This window comes from Rousettus aegyptiacus, unplaced genomic scaffold (assembly GCF_014176215.1).
Source record: "Rousettus aegyptiacus isolate mRouAeg1 unplaced genomic scaffold, mRouAeg1.p scaffold_m13_p_5, whole genome shotgun sequence".
In the NCBI taxonomy this organism is placed as follows: Eukaryota; Metazoa; Chordata; class Mammalia; order Chiroptera; family Pteropodidae; genus Rousettus; species Rousettus aegyptiacus.
Window position 1 is genome coordinate 75,519,920 of NW_023416308.1, and position 19,253 is coordinate 75,539,172.

Here is a 19,253-nt window from a genome sequence, read left to right on the forward strand (position 1 = left end):
ATGAGTTTCAACATGAGTCTTAGAATGAAATTTGAGACTGCGTGCCCAGGCTTAGGATGACTTCCCTGAGAGGTGATACGCAGACTGAAAGAAAAAAAATAAAAGTAGTTGGGTTAAAATACGCAATCACAGAAATAACACGGAAGTAATGTATTTTGATGAAGGTTAGCGATTTTGTACAAATTTCCTCTATGTGGCAGTTCTTTTTAAAATGATAGCACTTCTTAGATATAATTTGTGATTCTGTGATTGAGAATATGTGCCTCAAATGTTCTGAAATTGATCTTTTTAAGGGAGCAAGAGCTGGCGCATTTATTATTAATTATCCCAAGGCCATAGATTGGTAACCAGGGATCTGATAAGGATTCCCTACAGAGCCCCTGAGGGCCCTTCCCTGACACTGTCCACGCCCCTGACTACAGCCTCCTGGCCCTCCTTTTCCAGCTGCCCCTGGCTGGTTCTCTTTTCTGGAGGTGTGCTGGCACCAGTTGTCTGAGCATGTGAAGGACTATTGAGATTTGGAGGGAGGAGACACCAGCCGGGGTGAAGGAGAGTGGTGTACTGGATTCTGAGTCTGAGCTCTGCCACTACCTTTCTTGGTGAGTCTAGGCAAGTCCTTTCCCCAAACTGGGCCTCTGTGTTAGAATCAGATGATTTCTCCAGGGACCATCCAGCTTTAATGTTTTGTATTCTAAGATCTCATCTGACCCATATCATACCCTGTGAAAAATGCATGCACGAATTGTACCTATTGTATAGTAAGGAAGTCAAGGCTCCACAAGAAGCAGTGACTTGTCCACTACCCTGCAGCCATTAAGAGCAAAGCCTTGATTTCACCAGCACCCAACACTCAGCCTCGCTTTCTGGAGACTGGCCTCAGGCTGGGCAAGCTGAAGAGAAGCGAGAGGCTTTCAGTCTCAGGTCTAGGAAGCAGGCGCTGCAGGGGACGGAAGGATCGAGCCCACAGGCGGGTGAGGGCGCGCAGCTGGGCGGAGGCGCCCGAAGCCAGCCCGGGGAGAAGGGGGTGTGCTGAGGGCCGGGCGGGGCCAGGGGAGCGGACGCACTAGGGAAGAGAAAAGCGAGCCAAGTGCGGGTCAGAGCGCAGAGCCTCGGGGGCGCGGGTTACATACAGAGTGGTCGGCGGAGCGAAGGGCGCAGGGCGGGTGCACCCCCCAGCATACCGTGCGGTGTCCGACGAGCAGACCCGCGCCCCTCGGAGCCTTGCGGAGAGGCAGGTAAAGCGCACCCGCAGGGTCCGGACCGCTGAGCTGGCGCCGGGGGTAGAATTGAGCGATCTTCTCGCCTCCCCGAGACCCGCCGACCCGAGGTGGGCGCGGCTTAGACAAAAAGCTGATACTTCTCAGGACGGAGACGCGGGGATCCCGGGGCCACACGTGGGAGTTCGAAGCTGGGCTCCTGCCTCGCGCCTCCTGGAAACCATGGGAGCTTGTGAGGGGCGGCACGAAAGCTCCTTCCACATCCACAGATATGCAAACGAGCACGTGTGGGTCCGTCGCGAAAGCACACGTGGAAATGGCACTCTGGAGGCCAGCGCAGCCTCTGGCTTGGCCAGAACGGCTTGATCTGGAGAGTTGACTTGCCCATTGAGCCCCTCTCCCTATATGTACTGCAGGTCTGGGGAAAGCCTGGGGATTCTCAAAGGCATTTTCTGCTGCTAATAATATAGGTCTAAGCTGGGAACCGGGAGATCTGGGTTCTAGTTTACAGGTTGTAAACCTGTGCCAGTAGCCCACCGCATTTATGCTTTCTTCTCCAGGGTCATCACCCGTAAAATGTTGCCTGTGCACTCGATTGGTCCATGAGGGCGAAGGGGCTTAGACCTGGCAGTCTCTTGTCTAGAAAGTAGATGAATTTAGACCCTTGTGTGAGAGCCCATGGAAAGTATCTTCTCCTATCCCCTCAACCTACTCCTCACCAATTTGCATAAGTGGGAACTGAGGCCCAGGGGGAGATGACTTGCCCAGGGTCATACCTGGGACCGAGAAGAAGCAGAACCCAAGTCTCCACACCCTAGCCCAGGGCTCCACTTCACCTACAAAGGTACCTTGTAAGTGCCTAAATTCTGGCATCCCGCTGCTCTGTCTCGCCAAATGGAGGAGACCCATGCTGGAGCCATGGAAACTGCTTTCAGATTTTGCCTTCTTAAGATTATAACCAACAACCTTCTTCATCTTTACTCACTCCACAATTCTCAAAACACATTTCTAGTCACAAACTGAATGGGTGGATGCTCAAGATACCTACTAAGAGGAAGGCAAAATGAGAAACAATCTTACTGAGATTGGAGTGGAATGGAGAGACAACCAAAACACATGGCTACATATGTTGACAAAATAGGGGCAGGTCTCTCGATTCCCACCTTACTGTGTTCTCCATCAATTACAGGACTATAGAACGTTATCCTCAAATGGAAAGAGACTACAGGGCTGATCAGAGAGGATGCAAAACAAGGAAGGCTTCTGACAGAGGTAAGGGTGTCTGAGAATCAAGAAGAAGAATAAGAATCATTGGCTTCTTCTGAAGGTAGGAGAACCAAGGGTGGGGAAAGGGAACATAGGGAAAGTTGTTCCTGGTAATATCGGGGTGGGTGGGTAGATAACACAACAGAAAAGTAAACAAGGTGGTCAGTCTGCCCAGTAATTATCTCATATGTTTATATAATACTTTGCAATTTCTGAAACACGTTACTTTTTATTGTCTCCCCCAGTTCCCATGTGGGGTAATTAAGGGTAATTATCCCCATCTCATAGATGAGTTTCAGAGGAAATAAGTACAGTGCTCAAGGTCACATAGCCAAGCATACAGCCAAGATTGGAACGATGAAAGGAACACTTGAAAGGCAAGATCACAGGCTGGGAAACTGAATGGGTGGACTGTGTATGTGCAGTGGGTGGGTATGCATAGCCACACCCTGGGTAGGTACACAGGGAAGAGGGTTGCAAAGCCATTGCTGGTGTTTCGGGGCCAAGAATGTTTGCCCTTTGGATTGAATGGAGTTCAGGTGCAGGGAACGTCTAGGCTTAGAACTCCTCCTTCCCTGACTCACTTCTCCGTCTGACTGAGATGGCTTCTTTTCTTTGAGCCCCTCCTTGCCAAGACAAAATGGAATCTGTTTGGCCTGCCCTTGAAATTGTTTAAGAACATTAAACTGTTTTCATGAATGTGTATGTGTGTGCTGAAGGGGGATAGTCTAATAATAAGAGGCATTGATTCATTTATTCTCTAGTGCCAACTATGTGTTCAGGTCAAAGTAATAAAGAAACATATGAGGTACAAGTCCCTGCCCTCATATCCCACAGTGTACTGTTTAGCATATCTATCTATAGCTGTCGAAATCTAAATATATACATATACATAATTTCAATACAACATACTGCTCTTATGTGGTTTTATGTGAAGCACTTTAGGAACAGGAGCTAACAGGCTAGAGAATGGGGAAGGGGGTCTCTCGGAAGAGGGTCTAGAGAGATGACATTGGAGCTGGGTCTTGAAGGATGAATGAGAGTTTGCCATACAGATAAAAAGAGAAACTGTGTTCTTGGCTAAGAAAACAGCATGAGCAAAGGCAAAGAGGTATGCAAGTGCAGGGAATGTTTGGAGAATGGTCTATAGCTCAGAACCATGGGGCACAGGGCACTGGGGAAAACTGGTAAGGTGTGGTAAGAGGGAGGATCACATTCCAAAGGAGTATAGAATGATAATCAGAGAAGGTTAGACTGTCCCACAGGCAACAGAGAACTTATAGAGTAAAGATCTGTGGATGGGACACCTGTTTCTGATCCCAGCTCTGCCCCTTCTAGGCTGTGAAACCTTGAGCAAATGATTTACTCTCAGGAGGGTGAGAGCAGGGGACACTATCTTCCCACCAGTTGAATGAGGGGGTTGCACCAATAACATGATTATTAAGATCCCATCTTATTCTATTCCTGTGTCTCCTTCCAACCATACATTAAGGTCCATTCCTGCAGCTCCTCTCTCACCCACTAGCTCCCCAGTCCATGGTGGTGATAAGACCACCAGAGGGACCCATGGCAAAATTGTGCAGTCCCAGCAGTTATCTTTGTATCCCTTACTTGCTTTATGTGACTCTCCCCACCCTGCCCAGCTTCTCTCTACCACATTTCCAGGCACTTAAAACACTCATTTGAAAGAGTAGCTGAAACAGAGCGAGGAGGAAACCAAAGAACCAGTGATGGAGTTCCAGTTTTCCCCAGAGAAACCTGAATGAAAATCTCACTAAGATACCCAGTTCATCCTTCAGATCACAGCTTTACATCTCCATCCTCAAGTTTAGAGGCCAGGCAAATTCAAATCAAGAACATTTAGGGAGAACCTGTTAATGTGCAGGAAATAGTAGCAACAGAATGTGGAAGAAGAGAGTACACCTGGCTTGTTTAAGGGATCAGGAGAAGATCTAGAGTAGAAAGGGCCCTAGGAGAGGAGACCATAAAGGAAGGTTAACTCCTGCAAAACTTACCACCTTTCCCCCCTGACTGGATCCTCAATTGAGATTGGTGAGAATCTAGAGTGCAGAAAAAAGCAGAGTCATGGAGTCAACGGAGATGATGCTCTAGGACACCAGAAGCTGTGTTTGGTGTGGTATGCAGCTCAGATGGCAGGGGTGCTCCCCTTGGTAGTGGAAAGAGCACCTGAACAGTGCCCCCGCAAGACCTGGGTTCTCGCCTGAACTCTGCTGTTTACTAGCCTTGTCATTTTGAGTGAGTCACTCTCCGTTCCTGAGCTTCAGTTTCCCCACCTACAAAATAGAAGATTCGGCCTAGAATCTACATTCTAAACGATCGTTAAAATCTCCTTCAGCGTAGTCAGTCAGTCACTGTTCACCTTCCTTCCCTCCTGTTTTAAGATAAGGACTCTCTAGAGCAAGAGCTCTGTCTATTCCATCACCATGAACATCACAGTTGGTGACTGTCTTAAAGAGGGAAGCCAAGGGGCTCAGAAAGAGGAACAAAATTCCCAATGTTGCCAACTGCCAAATCCCCAGTTTGGGACCCAGGGGCAGGTAACAGAGAACCAACCTGTCCCATTATCAACACTCTGCTTCCCCTGACCCAACAGGATAACTCTGTACCCAGGTCCTCACTCCCACCCCAATGCAACACCTAAAAATAAGTAACTATGACTTCTTTGTTCCTCCCGTCAGAACCATAAGCATCTAGGTCTATTCAGAGAGGTCCTGGAAGGAGGGCCTGAAGGATGAATAAGGTTTCATGAACCTTTACTTCTCTCACTGGTTCTTGCTTCAGAGCCCACACTGTCCCCTACACTGTCCCCCTCTTTCTGCACAGAGTCTGTCTCCTCCCCAGGCTAGATCACCCTGGCAGGTGAGCTGCTAAGAGGAAAAATGAACAAGTCAACTGATTCAGTTCTCAGTTTACCTAGGCTGGAATATTAAGTGTAACTCAGTCCCAGGGCTCAGAATCCTAACTTGTGAGGAAAAAGTCTGCAGCTGTCTCTATCTTGTGATTTAAGGGGGCCCTGGAAAGCCCCCCAAATACCTGTCCCACTAACCTATCCAGTCTCCCATAATCTCACAGTGTAGTTTTGTGATCTGTACCCTCTTGGGATGTTAGAGCTAATGAGAAACTTAGGACATTATGCAGTAAAACCCCTTCAGTTTACAGATGCAGACAGAAGCTGGAGTCCAGAGAAGGGAAGTCACATGCCCAAAGTCACACAAGTAGCAGCTGAACCAAGACAGCTCCTGGAGTTTCCATTTCTTTCCTTATAAAATGAGGGAGGTTTAGACCAGATGGACTCTGAAGGCCCTGCCAGCCTCTGCTTTATAAAAATAAAACCACCACCATGTCTGTGGAGTACCTAGTGCCAGTCAATGCATATTTTTCTTTAATTTTTACAATGAGCTCTGCTACAGATATTGCTAATGCTGTGACCATGTTTGCGCCTAGTCTTTCCAAATAGGTGATGGGAAACTTCGACTGTTCCTATGTAAAATATCAACCCAACTGTCAACTGCCGTTCTGCCACTCACATCATTCCCTTGGATCTCAGGCCGTTTCAGCCTTTCAGAGGCTCCTGCTAAGATACCAGTGCCCTTGAGAAAAGGAATGTTGTAGGCTACACTACTAGCTAGTCCCTGAGCAGGAGTCTACATGTTAAACTGAGATTCCTCATGAAGTCATCCAGTTGAGATATCGTGGGCCTGGAGTCAGAGGACAGCAATCAGATGTCCCTTGGCCAGTACACAGTTCCTGTAACTGTAAAAGTAACCCTAAACTGGCCTGACCCAGCTGCTGCAGGAAAGGGAGAGGAAGCAAGGCTATTGCACAACTCTCGGGGCCCAGCCTTGGGCGATCCTCCCTGGATCTGAAGTTTTTTCTGTATCTGCCCTGTGTCCTGCTTTCCAGCTCTGGACCCTTCCAGCTCCTAAAGTCAATACTGAGACCCCAGATGTGTCCAGAGACATCCTGAAGAGACTGAGGGGCTGAGAAGCATTAAGGAGCCCACAGGAGTATTCCTGAAGCCGACCCAGAGTCAGGGAATTGGCCTGCTATTTGGTGAGTCTTCCAGACTGGGGGTGCCCTCCCTCTGCCCTATCAGTTAAAACCCCCTTTGTAAGGGTATCTAAGAAAACGGGTAACAGTGACTACTCTGGGAAAGAGCCCTGGGCCACTAGGAACAGGGAGACTTCATCTTTATTGTATGCCCTGTATATACATATTTACTTCTCAAAAATGAAAAATAGGTTTTCATTTACACGTTTTTCATTAAAATATATTTTAAAAATCTTCTTCACCATAGTAAAAATATATGTTCAAGCAAGCCTCGGGGGAAGCAGGATAGGGATGATAATTTTCTTTATTTTTAGTTGTGGTTAAAAGAACTCCACATAAAATAAAATTTACCATGTTAACCATTTTTAAGTGTAGAACTCAGTAATGTTAACCATATTCACACTGTCATGCAGTGGTTTTCTAGAACTTCTTCATTTTGCAAAACTGAACAACAATTCCTGATGTTATTCTTTTTTGATAGATGAGGAAACTAGAGCTCAAACAGCGCAAGAAACTTATTTCCCTCAAAGTGGGCTCCTCCAGGTGCTTACACCATCTGTCTGTTGTTTACCTGTAAAACTGTCTGAGGCCCCTGACTCCCTCAACCCTTAGCCATTCCCTCCCCAAGATGCCTCTCACATCTGTCCTTGCCCTCCACCTTGGCATCCCCATGGCACCACCTCAAAATTCAGTATCTTCCACCTGAACTATTAGAATACCCTTGTTACTGGACTCCATTCTTTAATTCTTGCCCTCAATGCAGTCCACATAGCAGCCAGTATCCTTCACAAGCACAGATCTGATCCTTGTGTCCTCATTTTTGAATACTGTTCCATAGCTTTTCCCAACTACAGGATAAAGTTCCAACTCTTCTATCTGGCATTCAGAGCCTTTCATAATCTGTTTGGGGACAGTCTCTCCATCCCACATCCTATCTTATCCTTCCAAACATCTTACAATCCAACCTCTTTATGCTACTTTCCATTCTTCTAAACATGTATGCGCTTTCTTGTTGTCATGCCTTTGTCCACCTGTTTCTTTTTCTTGCCTGTTCTACTTCCTAAAAACCCTTCAAGGTTCAACTGCAATGCCTCCTTCACTGTGAACACTCGCTGAACCCTGATCAAAATTCGCGCCTTCTTCCTCTAAGCCCCAGTGTCACCTACATTATAGAAATGCTGGCAATGTGCCCCCAAGTGCAAGGACTGGGTCTGAGCCTGCCTAGGAGTGGGCCTTCATAAACAATGACTGAGCCATTAATTGAACGATTAGTCGAGCCATTACTTTCATTGTGCTGCTGCTGCTTTTCATTGGCTCACATGAGGGAAGAAGATGGAACAAATTTCTCGCCTGACAAGTGGGGTAGGAGAGGAGAACCTCTGCCTCCTGGATCTTAACTCAGTGAGCTCTTGTTCTCTTTTCCTCCTCCATCCAGACAAGGTAGTTCAAGTGCTAGATAGGACGGGGCCCCAAAGGCCTTGCATGAAATGTGGACCAGTCCTGGGTGATTGCTGTATTATTTAGATTCCTCCTCCCAACTTCTGCATTCATACAGTCGTTCACGAATATTTTTCATGGTCATAATTAACTGTCGAGTTTGTTAACTTCTGTTGGTCAATGGCTCTATCTAGATAAAAGAGGGTTTTGGAACCAGTCAGTGAACTCTGAGTGTTTGGATTGTGAAGAAGTCCCTAAAGTGGCCATCTTTACTGGAGACCATTGAGGAAAGGAGAACGCCCATCCAGCTCAGAGCAGATACCACCAGAGAAGAATTCCCGGCCAATTCAGGGTAGTCCCCTAGACTTAGGAGAGAGGGACAGCCCTGCTGACCAGGAGCACATGGTCTGCTAATACCCTTATCAATAACGAGAGAACAGCCCACACTGCTTTACATGTAAGTGCTGGGACAAAGGGAAGGCTGTGGTGATAAAGCTTGTGGAGTATGATTAAAGGCTCGGGTGCACTCACTGAAGGCTTCTTGAAGGAAGTGAGTGTGGAGCCTTGTTTAAAGGGAAGGACATATTGTTTTTTAGAGACTAGATGCAAGGCTGTCCTCAGATGTTTTTCTGAATTAGAGACCAAGGATCTCCGAAAAGAAGGATAAACATTTATCATCACCTGTTATATGCTAGGTACACAGTAACTTTGCATCAGGAGGCAAGATAGTTGAGGTGCTGTGTCTTTTCTTTATGGGGCAGGTAAAACCTCAAACTAGACTGACTGTTCCTTTTACTCAGGCCCAACCCTTTTCCCTTCTCCAGCACTCGCAGTGGTTATGAGCCTCTCCCTGCTTCCCTAGCCACCTCCTTTCCAACAGAATTTCCCCCAGATAGCTAAGAATACTCGAGTATTTTGGACATAGGATGCTTCAGGGGTCAAATGACCCAGCCTCTTGTTCCAGGTAGGGTGAAACCTAAGTCATTCACAAAACCTAAATGGTGTCTGTAGAGTATAAAAAAAGAACTGTGCTGAAGGCGAGTTCTGAGGACTATCTTCTAGCAGTGCCACACAATCCTGCCAAGAGTTGGCATGGAAGTTCAGGAGCTCTGAGCTGGCCATTGAAGAGTGGGGCTCTGTTCCGGCTCTACCTCTAACATTCTCTGGAATCATTGTCAAGCCACTTATTCTCTTTGAGCCTCAGTTTCCTTGTGTGTAAGATGAAAGGAGTTAGATTAAGTAATCCCTAAGGTCCTTCTAGCCTAAAGCTCAGTGGCTTATGGAATCCAAAAAAGGACAGATCGACATGGGTTACATGGCAAAGGAAGGCTTCATTCTATAAGTACTGGCTGAATGGTGTCCCAAGTGCTTGTATACAGCAGAGTTAAAACAGACATAGTCCCTGCCTTCATTGAACTTTCAGTCTAGTGGGGAAGACAGGTGAGTAAACTGTGATATTGGGATTTTAGCTGGGGTCTGAAGAAGTGAAGAGCTCATCCAAGCTGCAGGTAACAGAAACCATCCTCTCTTTTTTCTGTTGCCACCAGAAGATCCTCTGATTCTTCCCCACTTCAATCCCTGTTGCTATGGAGACCACCAATGCAACTGAGACCTGGTATGAGAGCCTGCACGCTGTGCTAAAGGCTCTAAATGCCACTCTTCACAGCAACTTGCTGTGCCGACCAGGGCCAGACAACCTGACTGAGGGGCGACAAACCAGGCGACCCGGCCGTGATGACAACTCCTACATGTACATTCTCTTTGTCATGTTCCTATTTGCTGCTACTGTGGGCAGCCTCATCCTAGGATACACCCGTTCCCGCAAGGTGGACAAGCGCAGTGACCCCTACCACGTGTACATCAAGAACCGTGTGTCTATGATCTGATGCTAGGGGGCCCAGGATGGCTGAAGATCAAGACACCTGAGGGCTGTCTTCTGGGGCCTCCAGAACTCAGCCACGGATCACCTCAAGTCTCAGTGTTCCTTTCTATAAATCAACAAGAAACAGTGCTAAGGGATATCATCCTTGGGCTGGGAAGAGAGGGGCAGACCTGGGCCCTGTGGATAAGGACTTTTTTCCCCAGCAAAGATAGACTTTATAGACAGTGGGAGCCCTATAAACAAATACACAGAAGTAGCAAGAGATAATAACCAGTGACTGGTCCAGTGGCTGGAGTACTGAGGGCTGGGGACCAGGAGCTGGAAGAAGGAAAAAAGAAACTTGTAGCAGAGGAAAATGAAAACTGGAAGATACTCTTTTTTGCGTGTTATTTTCAACAACAATGAGAAGCAGTGATGATTATCCCATATCACAGACAGAAGATCTGAGTAATGTTACTTATTTATATTTGTTTTTGACTCATTTAACATATACGATTTTACCCCCTGTGAGGGAAGTAGGAAAAGTGCCATTCTGCCCATTGGGCTAAGCTGGCACCCAGGGACTCAGGTTTCCTTGCCCAGCACTTTTCAAAACTCTGTGCCATACAGAAGTGGATCTGGGCCTGAAAATTATACAATTTTGGGAGCCCTTCTTAAGAAAACAAAATTAAAAATTATCTCATGTCTGCAAATATTACGAAAACATATTACTGTGTTAGCATATTGTTGGGGCTCCTCCTAAAACTTTAAAAAGGAGTCACATAAGTGCCAGGCCCTGAATGTTAAGCCTCATCAGCTCTGTGGTTTATATGCCTCTCCAGCCATGTCACTGTTGTCACAATGCCCTTCTGAGCCACATCTCCAGTCACGGGGACTTCCCTACCTCTAACATGGCCTCTTCCATTTTGATTGAGTTCTGTGAGAAATTTTCAGATACCAAGTTGAAATCTGCTTCTATAAGATTATTACCACACCTAGAAGATTATCATATTAAAAGAAACTGCAAGGCAGGTACTTGGTTCAGTGGAAAGAGAACCAGCCCTGACCCTACCATGAATGTGTATGGCACTGGCCAATCGCTTATTCTTTTTGACTCCTTCCCTCTTCAGCACAGTGAAATGGTTAGATCTGAAAGTCTCTAAGTGTTGTACCAGTTCTGACATTCTAGTCTTTGTGATCATTAGGTTGAACCATATAAAACCACTGTGTTTGTGGATCAAAAACAGCTGAATATCAGTAGATTCATATGGTTCTAAGATGTGCAATGTGGAGAGTGAATACTTTACAAGCTACAAATCCCAGGCTGGAACCTCCCACTGTTTTGTTTGATTTCTATTTATGGGATCTCCAGAAGGCCCTATTAAAACATACATATTCATGTATAGCAAAAACTGTAAAAGAATATTTGGATAACAGTTATCTTTGAGGAGAAGGGTTATAGGTGATGTTCTCTTTCTACTTTAAAATTTTATGTAATATTTGATTTATTTTACCACAAGTATGTTACTTGTATGAGTTGTGTGAGGGAAGCTACTTCCACTTTGAAAAAATAAAAATAAATGCCTATCTGTTTCTTGAATGGAGGTTCACAGAACACATTTGCTTCCATAAGCAAATGTGCTAAGCCTCATGTGTGCTCAAGTCTTGCCTTCTGTCTTCTTGAGGAAGAAGGTAGAGACCTGCTTAAAAGATGTGATGTATGGGAAGACAAAAGACTCAGAAGTCTATAGCTGGATGGGACCTGAGACACCACCTGGCCCCAAATCCCAATGAAAGTATGGACTGTAATCAAGTGTAAGAATGAATGGTCAGGTGAGGGATACTTGAAGAGTTTTGAGAAATGAGATTGAGTAGAGCTCAACTAGGAGTCCAAGAAACGTAGAATTTGAATTGGGCTTTGAAAGATAGAACAGCTCTAAATGGCCAGAGTGAATGAAGGGAACAAAACAAGGGAAGCTTGGAGACATAAATGTGGCAAGATCACTCTCCTGAAGAGAGGAAGCAAGCCCAGTATGGCCACTCAGGGTTTCAGGGTCCCCATCCAGGGAGGAGGCTCCTCTTCACACAGTTCTTATACTCGCGGGGCTTAATAATAAAGTAACACACATTCTTTTGCTTGCAAGTTACAGAAACGCAATGTATATTAGCATAAACCCAAGAGGAGAGTTATTGAGAGGAGTATGGGGTAGTCCACAAGTTCAAAAGAGGAGCTGCAGACACCAGGGCGACTCCAGGGATCTGCAGGCCTGGCTCTACTTCTTTGAATTCACAAGGTAGGGGCTCAGTGTATCTCACACCCACCTAGGATCAGATTAAATAAAATTATAGGATTTTAAGGTGGCGTAATGTAAGCATTCTAATATTCTATGATGCAGGTACTCCCCTCAGCCCTCCCCCAAGCTCTACCCCACCCTAATCCTCTTGAAGTTCTATCCCGAGATTTCTTTCAGCCCACAGATTTGTCTGCACTAGGTCTGCCCTCTGCTGGCCAGATTCAGCACACCACCTTGAGCCCTCAAAGCTGAACTTCAGAATTCACTCACTCAAAAGATACTTATTGAATGCCTACTATGCACCAAGCCCTCATCTAGGCACATGTGGAATACATAAGTAAATAAAAAAGATCAAAGAAATCCCTAATATTTAAGAGCATTTACTACATGTCAGGCATTGGTCATTTAGCTTTTAAAGCCTTCATAACAACCCCATTTAGAAGGTATTCCTTACAATTACTTCAATAGCACTCACTTGTTCTTCGTCTTTGGCACCCTAAATCCAATTTTGGCACCATGCCACACCTAGCCTAGAGCTTGGATCTAAAACAAGATAGGGACTGTGCCTATCTTGTTTTATTCAGAAATGAATGGAAAAGTGATTTGGGAAAATGATGGCAGAGTATTGACATCAGTAGACTGCAGTTGGGTTCCTTAGAGGCAGAACCTAAGATAGGCATTAACTGAGGAAGCATTTTTCAGGGAAAACTGAAAGGGAGAAAGTGAAGTAGGTAGGAAATGGGACGAGCCAAATAAAGGTGTCTCAGGTCATGTCTAACCCTAGTCTGATCCTCAGGTTGTATACAGCTCGGGCATAAACCACACGGCAGGATTACATGCCCTTGAGGCAAGGAGTCTGGCCTTTTACACCCCTGTATCAGTCAGTCATTGGTTATGGGGCACCCTGTTGGGGAGCAGGAACAAGAAGAGGGATGCGAGGAGTTTCTCATCAGCTGAGGGCTATTCTCTGGAGAAGGGTGGTACCTATGAGCTATTTCATGCTAGAGCAGTGGAGAAAAGCTAAACAAGGACATTGTCTTGGTTGGAGATTAGCAACAGCCTGGTTCCTCAGGAAGGCTCTAAAGCTCAATTTCCATCACAGAACTGGCATCACCTTTTGTGGCTATCCAGGGCCAGAGACTTACCCTTGAACAAGCAAGGTAAAAGCTCCATACAAGCCTTCTGCTCACATCCATTGATGAGGGCTTAGTAATGTGGTCACAACTGGCTTCAAGGGGCGCTGGCAAATGAGGTTCCTATCTGAGCAGTCATGTCCCAGCCACATTTCTACTGCTATGGAAGGAAAAAATGGATAGTGGTGAACAGCTAGTAGTCTTCACCCCACCCTCCTCACCCTTCCCCCAGGACTGGTCATGGTCAAAAAATGCATAGCCTGTCAAGGAGGAAGAAGTGCTGCTACTATGAGTTGATCGTGTTTTCTGGGGGATGGGGTTGGATCCTTGTGGATATAACTAAACCTGTCCTGGGATTATGACTTTTGCTCATTTTTTTTTTCTCCTCTGGTACTAGTGAGTCTGGTCTCTCATTGAAATGGTAATATCTAAGACATTGGTTTAGGCAAAGGGGAAATAGACAAAGCAATGCATTCAGCCAACCTTGTGTAGGAAAAAGAAACCTCTTTCAGATGCCACTAAGAATCTAAGAACATGATACACCTGCATGAAATCAGAGAACCCATCTGTGGCAGTGGTTAAATTGGGACAAAGAACGACCTCCTGGAAGCAGGAGAGTCAGAAGTTAGTGCACAGGAAGAAAAAAAGGAAGAAAAACTAGTATTTGATGAGCAAGGAATCTCTGACAGGCACTGTGCTAAGAATTTGCATGTTACTTTATTTCACCTTTTTAAAAACTCTTGAGGTAATTATTATTTTATCCTCATTTTATAGATGGGGAAGCAGACTCTCAGAGGTGAAATAGCTTGTTTAAATCACTTAATTAATATGTCGAGCTGTCTAGATTTTAACACAAACTTGCCTGAATTCAAAGCCCATATTCTCCTCACTAGAGCTTTGAGAGTCACATTTGATCCTTTCTCCCAGCAGCCATTGTGACTGGCCTCTCTTTTCCCCTTAAGGAATCGAGTAGGTAGAATTTCATCCTTGCCCAGCTCCTACCCTAACCAAGGTGCCTCAAAAGAGAGAGGGAGAGAGAGAGAGAGAGAGAGAGAGCGAGAGCGAGAAAGCATTGTCACAGTGCTCACAGGAATAATAAACTAATTGACACACCTCTTGGATGAGGATCCCTGAGTCTCTATAGCCTGGACTCTTAACAATGGGAACAAAGGTAAGCAAGAGGCCAGACACAGAATTTGCTGAGAGATTAGGACGTTTTAATCTCTAGAAAAGGATCTAATGTGAATCATTGGTGTATCTCCCTCAAATGGGAACAGGAGATTATTTACATTCATCTCCAAAGAGCTCTGTGGGAAAGCTGAGGGCTAACAGTTCTGCTCCTGATTTATTACTTATCCATTCATTCGACAAATATTTATTAAGTAACTAAACATCAGGCAATAGGTTTGGCTCTAAGAATACTGAAGAAAACAAGATAGGCACAGTCCCTATCTTGTTTCAGGCATGGCTTACCTCACCAACTTCAGTTTTTCTACTTATAAAATTTTCAATTTCTATGAAGCTTTACATTGAACCCCTTTCTGGCCCCTTGAGCTGCTCTCTCAACTTTCACTCAACTTAACTGCCCTGTTTATAACCCTCTTGGCGTGTCTTTTCCCTTTCCTTGAAACAGTGCAAAGGTGCAGGCAGAGACTATGTTTAATGCATCTCTGTTCCTCCAACAACTAAGATAAGGCTTGGCACAAAAATGATGCTTAATAAATATTGGTGGAATGAGTCAACATAGTCATAAGTATTGTGCTACACAATCTCTTAGATGTGTACTGTGCTTCCAGCCCTTCAAAGTATTTCTATCTCCATTATCTCATTTGATTTAGACTTTGGTCCAATGGATTCAATTTAAAGTGGATGTGAGAGCATTTGGTAAAACATAAATATTTAAGAACTGTTATTGAACTTTCTTGCTAACCCTAAGGCCAGGATAATTTAGGTGACATACTTAAGGTCACACAGTAAGAGTCTTGCTAGAATCTCTCTCTCCTGACTTCCATTTCTGGACTTTTCTTCCCTGCATCGAGGAGCAACTAACAAAAGAGAGATGTAAAAAAAAAGGAGAGCTCTAGGAGCTCACAAATGTGATTACAAAAAATGTGGTGCTCTGCTCAGTCTCTTGGGGCCAATATACCCATTACCCCGCTGGTGGGAACATGAGCTGCTGACAGCTCAAAGCTGCATCCCTCATTTGCACATTGCCCTGGGCCACAGGGAAATATTGCACCCAACGTTACACTCCCTGTTGGGGGCTCACAATGATAGGGATGCAAAGCTCTGGTTGCACAGCCTCAATTTGGGACAGCTCTGAGGGGCCTTCTCAGCTCCATTACTCCCCCTAGGATCAGCTGAGGCTTCAGTTACAACCACATTGTGAATTAGCTTCTCCCTCTGCCCACTTCTGCTTCCTCACTTCCTTACTGGTGTATCTCCCAAGAGCACTCCCCGCAAAACCTGCATTCAGCCCTTCATCTCGGTGTTTCCAAGGGAATCAATCTCTCCCTCAAGAACTGTGCCCTAGCACTGAACCTGTTCCAAAGTTGGTGCCAGTAACGATAGAGCAATGAGATAATAGAGGAATTGAATGACAGAATATAGATGGGGGCAGTCAGTGGTTCTAGCAAAACCAAAAAGAAGACAAAGCAGTGATAGAGACTAGTAGCCATGTAGAAAACGGCCAGTATGTTCACTGAGGAAGAACCAGCCACTAGAGGGCCCAGCACTACAGGTCTTCAGCTCTGTGGTTACTTTAGAGCAGAATTCTAATTTTGCCCTTGACCTGGCAGACCCTCAGCATAGTTGTCTACACCAGGAGGAAAAAACTGTTGGCTCAAAGCTTCCTTCTCTTCTACCTATTTCATGGGCATCAGTGTCCTAGCCTGTTCTAATACCCCGTCACCAAGACCTCTGTGCCATTACACATAAATGTATTCCCATAAATAAAGGTTTCCAAAGCCTATGGGTTTGTTTGTTTGTTTGTTTGTTTGTTTGTTTTCAAACACTGCTCTCTTTGTTCCCAGGCGGTTCTAAAGATCGGAAAAGAAGAATTCCAAACAGTTGTGACAATTCTCAACCCAAATGGAGAAAATCAGAAATATAATCTGTCTAGACCTGTCACTTTCCCCATGCTTTATGCCTCCCGGTTTATAGCAAAGATAAGAGATGTGGGCTTAGATGGGAAATATAGTGGCCAACGAAGGGAAAGGGGTCATGGGAGTCTTCATGGCAGATGAATAAAAGTTTGAGAACACTGTATAACCAAGTGAATTAAATTAGTTGTTTTTTTCCCCCTGCTATGGACTTAGTAAAAAGACTTAAAGGAAAATTTTTTCTGTACCCGCTTTGGAAGGACTTAACTGTCTTTTGTAGGTTAGAAGTCTCTCTCTACCTCAGGGGGAAAACATTTAAAGGTCTCTGTTTCCAACACATACATTTTTGATGGGACAGAGCTGGATTATTTGGGAAGGGGAAGCTCTGAAGATTAAAGGAGAGCAGAGTTGAATTTTACAAAACCAGAAGGATGGTGGGGTGGTGGGGACCTGGGCTTGGCTCTCTCCCAGCATTTCTGGCAGTGGAGGCTATAAGGACACCGAGGGAATGAACAGCAAGCCATGGCTTTGGGGGCCATATAGGAACTCTTGATGGCCACATTTAGAAAGGAAGGAGTAAATATGCCTTGAGCAACTTGGCCAGATCCATCTGACTAGAACACAGCTCATTGAACAATGGGCCATAACTACAATGGGCTGAAGACAGTTCCCCAGATTTTCTAGATTGGGTACACCCTAGGGTCTCTGCATCGCCACACAAGCTCTGAAATTGGATCTACCACCCACCTGGCAGGTAGGGGTGAAGTTAAATATAATTTTATTTAATTTAGAAAAATAGTAAGTAAATCTAATGTTTATACTTTTTATTGAACAAATCAAATGGTTCCAATACTTGAAGCTCTGACATCACAATAGCAAATCTAACCTGGCTAAGTTAATAAAAGAATAGCAATAATCTTTTAGGGATTATCACGTGTTAGGCAATGCATTACTTCATTTAATCCTCACAACATACCTCTGAGGTAGACCGAGACAAAGAAGTCAAGTGGTTACCAGTCACAATGGTAGAATCGGGTTTGTTGGACTCCATGTCTAACTTCTATAGCCATTCATTTACTGACATCTAGTCCATCACTCGCTAATTCATTTAACCAAATAGTCATTCAGACAGTGAATGGGATTAATACAGCAGTTCTGTTAATTGAACAGTGAGACAGATCTAGTAGTAGTTTGAAAAACAAAAGAATCTTAGAATCATGGAATGTTTGCACTGGCATCTAGTCTAGTGGAGAAGAGCCAAATGGATTAGATTGAAATCTTAGCTCAGTTATTCACTCCCTATGTGACCTTGAGAAATTTCTTTAACCTTTCTCATTCTCAGCTTCCATATCTATATATCATAAATTATGCACATGCATTCTCATCAGACTGAGGTGAAGTTTAAAGGTAATACGAGAAATAATATTTACCTATTAATCTATCTACACAAGACCAGCAACATTATTTGCAGGGTCCAGTGCAAAATGAAAATGCAGAGCTCCTTGTTTAAAAATTAAGAATTTCAATATAGTGACACCAAGCACAGGGCCCTCTTAAACATAAAGGCCATGACAGTACGTCAGTGCCTGGCACAGAGTAAGTGTGCAAATAAATGGTAGTCCTTTTTTTCTTTCTAGATCACTGATTCTAACCCTCTCCTTCTGCAGATGAGGAAAAAAAAAGAGAGAAAAATGCAAGTTAGTGGCAGAGCCAGGACCATAATCTAGACTCCTCTGTTCCCTCTTAGTAGTCTTTACCTTGGCATTTCCCAAATGTGTTCTGTATGATGATAATAGATATTCCATGAATAAAAGAAGTTTCCATAAACAAACAAGTTTGCAAAACAATGGATTCGGGTTAAATAGACATGTTTTGCTGAGCTCTTCAGAGATGTTTCTACGTGCAGCACAAATCTTCAAGACAAAGATATAATATGGAACATTCCCCAAAGTATTGATATGGAATCCTTTTTCAGGAGCATATGAAGTATCTCTTAGAACTTTCTCAGAAATGCTGCTCTATACGCTGCTGCAGGACATTGGAATTTTTTTTTTCTGTGGGGTGTGGTTGTTCTTATTCTAAATTAGAAGCAAACATGTTCTTTCCATTAGGCCATTCTGTCGGCATCTCTGCTCCAGCTGACTTGTGAGCCTGAGGATAAAAATCATAAAAACCAGATTCCAGGAAGAACATACTTGTTTAGAGTCACCCAGTTGTATCCATGAGGCAGATGCAATCTGCCTCATTCCCAGGAGTAGGAATATAGAGACAAAACATGATCATGATCTCCAAATTCTTTCCATTCTGAGTAATTTGCTTACAGCTACCACATTACAAAAGTAACAGCTAAAGTTCCATATGAATGCGCAAAAGAAGCCAGGAAATCATGATTCTCATTTTAGCTCCTCCACTTATTAGCCATTTGACCTAGACTAGTTAATTCATCTGTTCATCCCTTTACTTTTATTGAAAATCCTCTTGCATCAGATTAACCTCTCCCTTATTTGAACTACCAGAAATTTATATTTCTTCTTTAGAGCTCCTTCTCTCAGGACCTTGAGAATCTCTATGGAACATGGTTTGAGAACCAATTGACTAAATAATTTTCATAGTTCCTTTCAGCTCTGATAGTCTGCGATTCATATTTCCATATAGTCTTGCAAGCTCTTGCCTCCATGTTAATAAAGGACACTAGCTCCTTGAAAAATGCTCCTCTTAATTTCTGGGAGGCCCAGAGAGTGATTCTCACATGCTGTTGAAATGCCAGGTGACGCTGACCCTTCTTGAGTCCCCAGTACACAGTGCCCATTATATGGACTGTGCAAAGGGGAGAAGGGTACTTTCTCCCCGCATCATGCTATACTTGACACATG

At 44.5% G+C, this 19,253-nt stretch overlaps 1 protein-coding gene across 4 annotated transcripts; it reads left to right on the forward strand.

The window, feature by feature from the left end:
* Positions 1 to 488: 488 nt before the first annotated feature.
* Positions 489 to 11,514, forward strand: KCNE3 (potassium voltage-gated channel subfamily E regulatory subunit 3). Of its 4 annotated transcripts, none has more exons than XM_016161609.2 (4): positions 489 to 599; positions 2,407 to 2,489; positions 6,408 to 6,557; positions 9,539 to 11,514. In XM_016161609.2, the coding sequence occupies exon 4, from the start codon at positions 9,578 to 9,580 to the stop codon at positions 9,875 to 9,877; it is 300 nt and encodes a 99-aa protein (XP_016017095.1). In that variant the 5' UTR covers positions 489 to 599; positions 2,407 to 2,489; positions 6,408 to 6,557; positions 9,539 to 9,577; the 3' UTR covers positions 9,878 to 11,514. The 4 variants fall into 4 exon arrangements, with proteins under 4 accessions (XP_016017095.1, XP_016017097.1, XP_016017096.1 ...); XM_016161611.2 differs by lacking the exon at positions 489 to 599 and adding an exon at positions 1,095 to 1,235 and having other exon boundaries at positions 9,542 to 11,514; XM_016161610.2 differs by lacking the exon at positions 489 to 599 and adding an exon at positions 1,096 to 1,327.
* Positions 11,515 to 19,253: the final 7,739 nt, after the last annotated feature.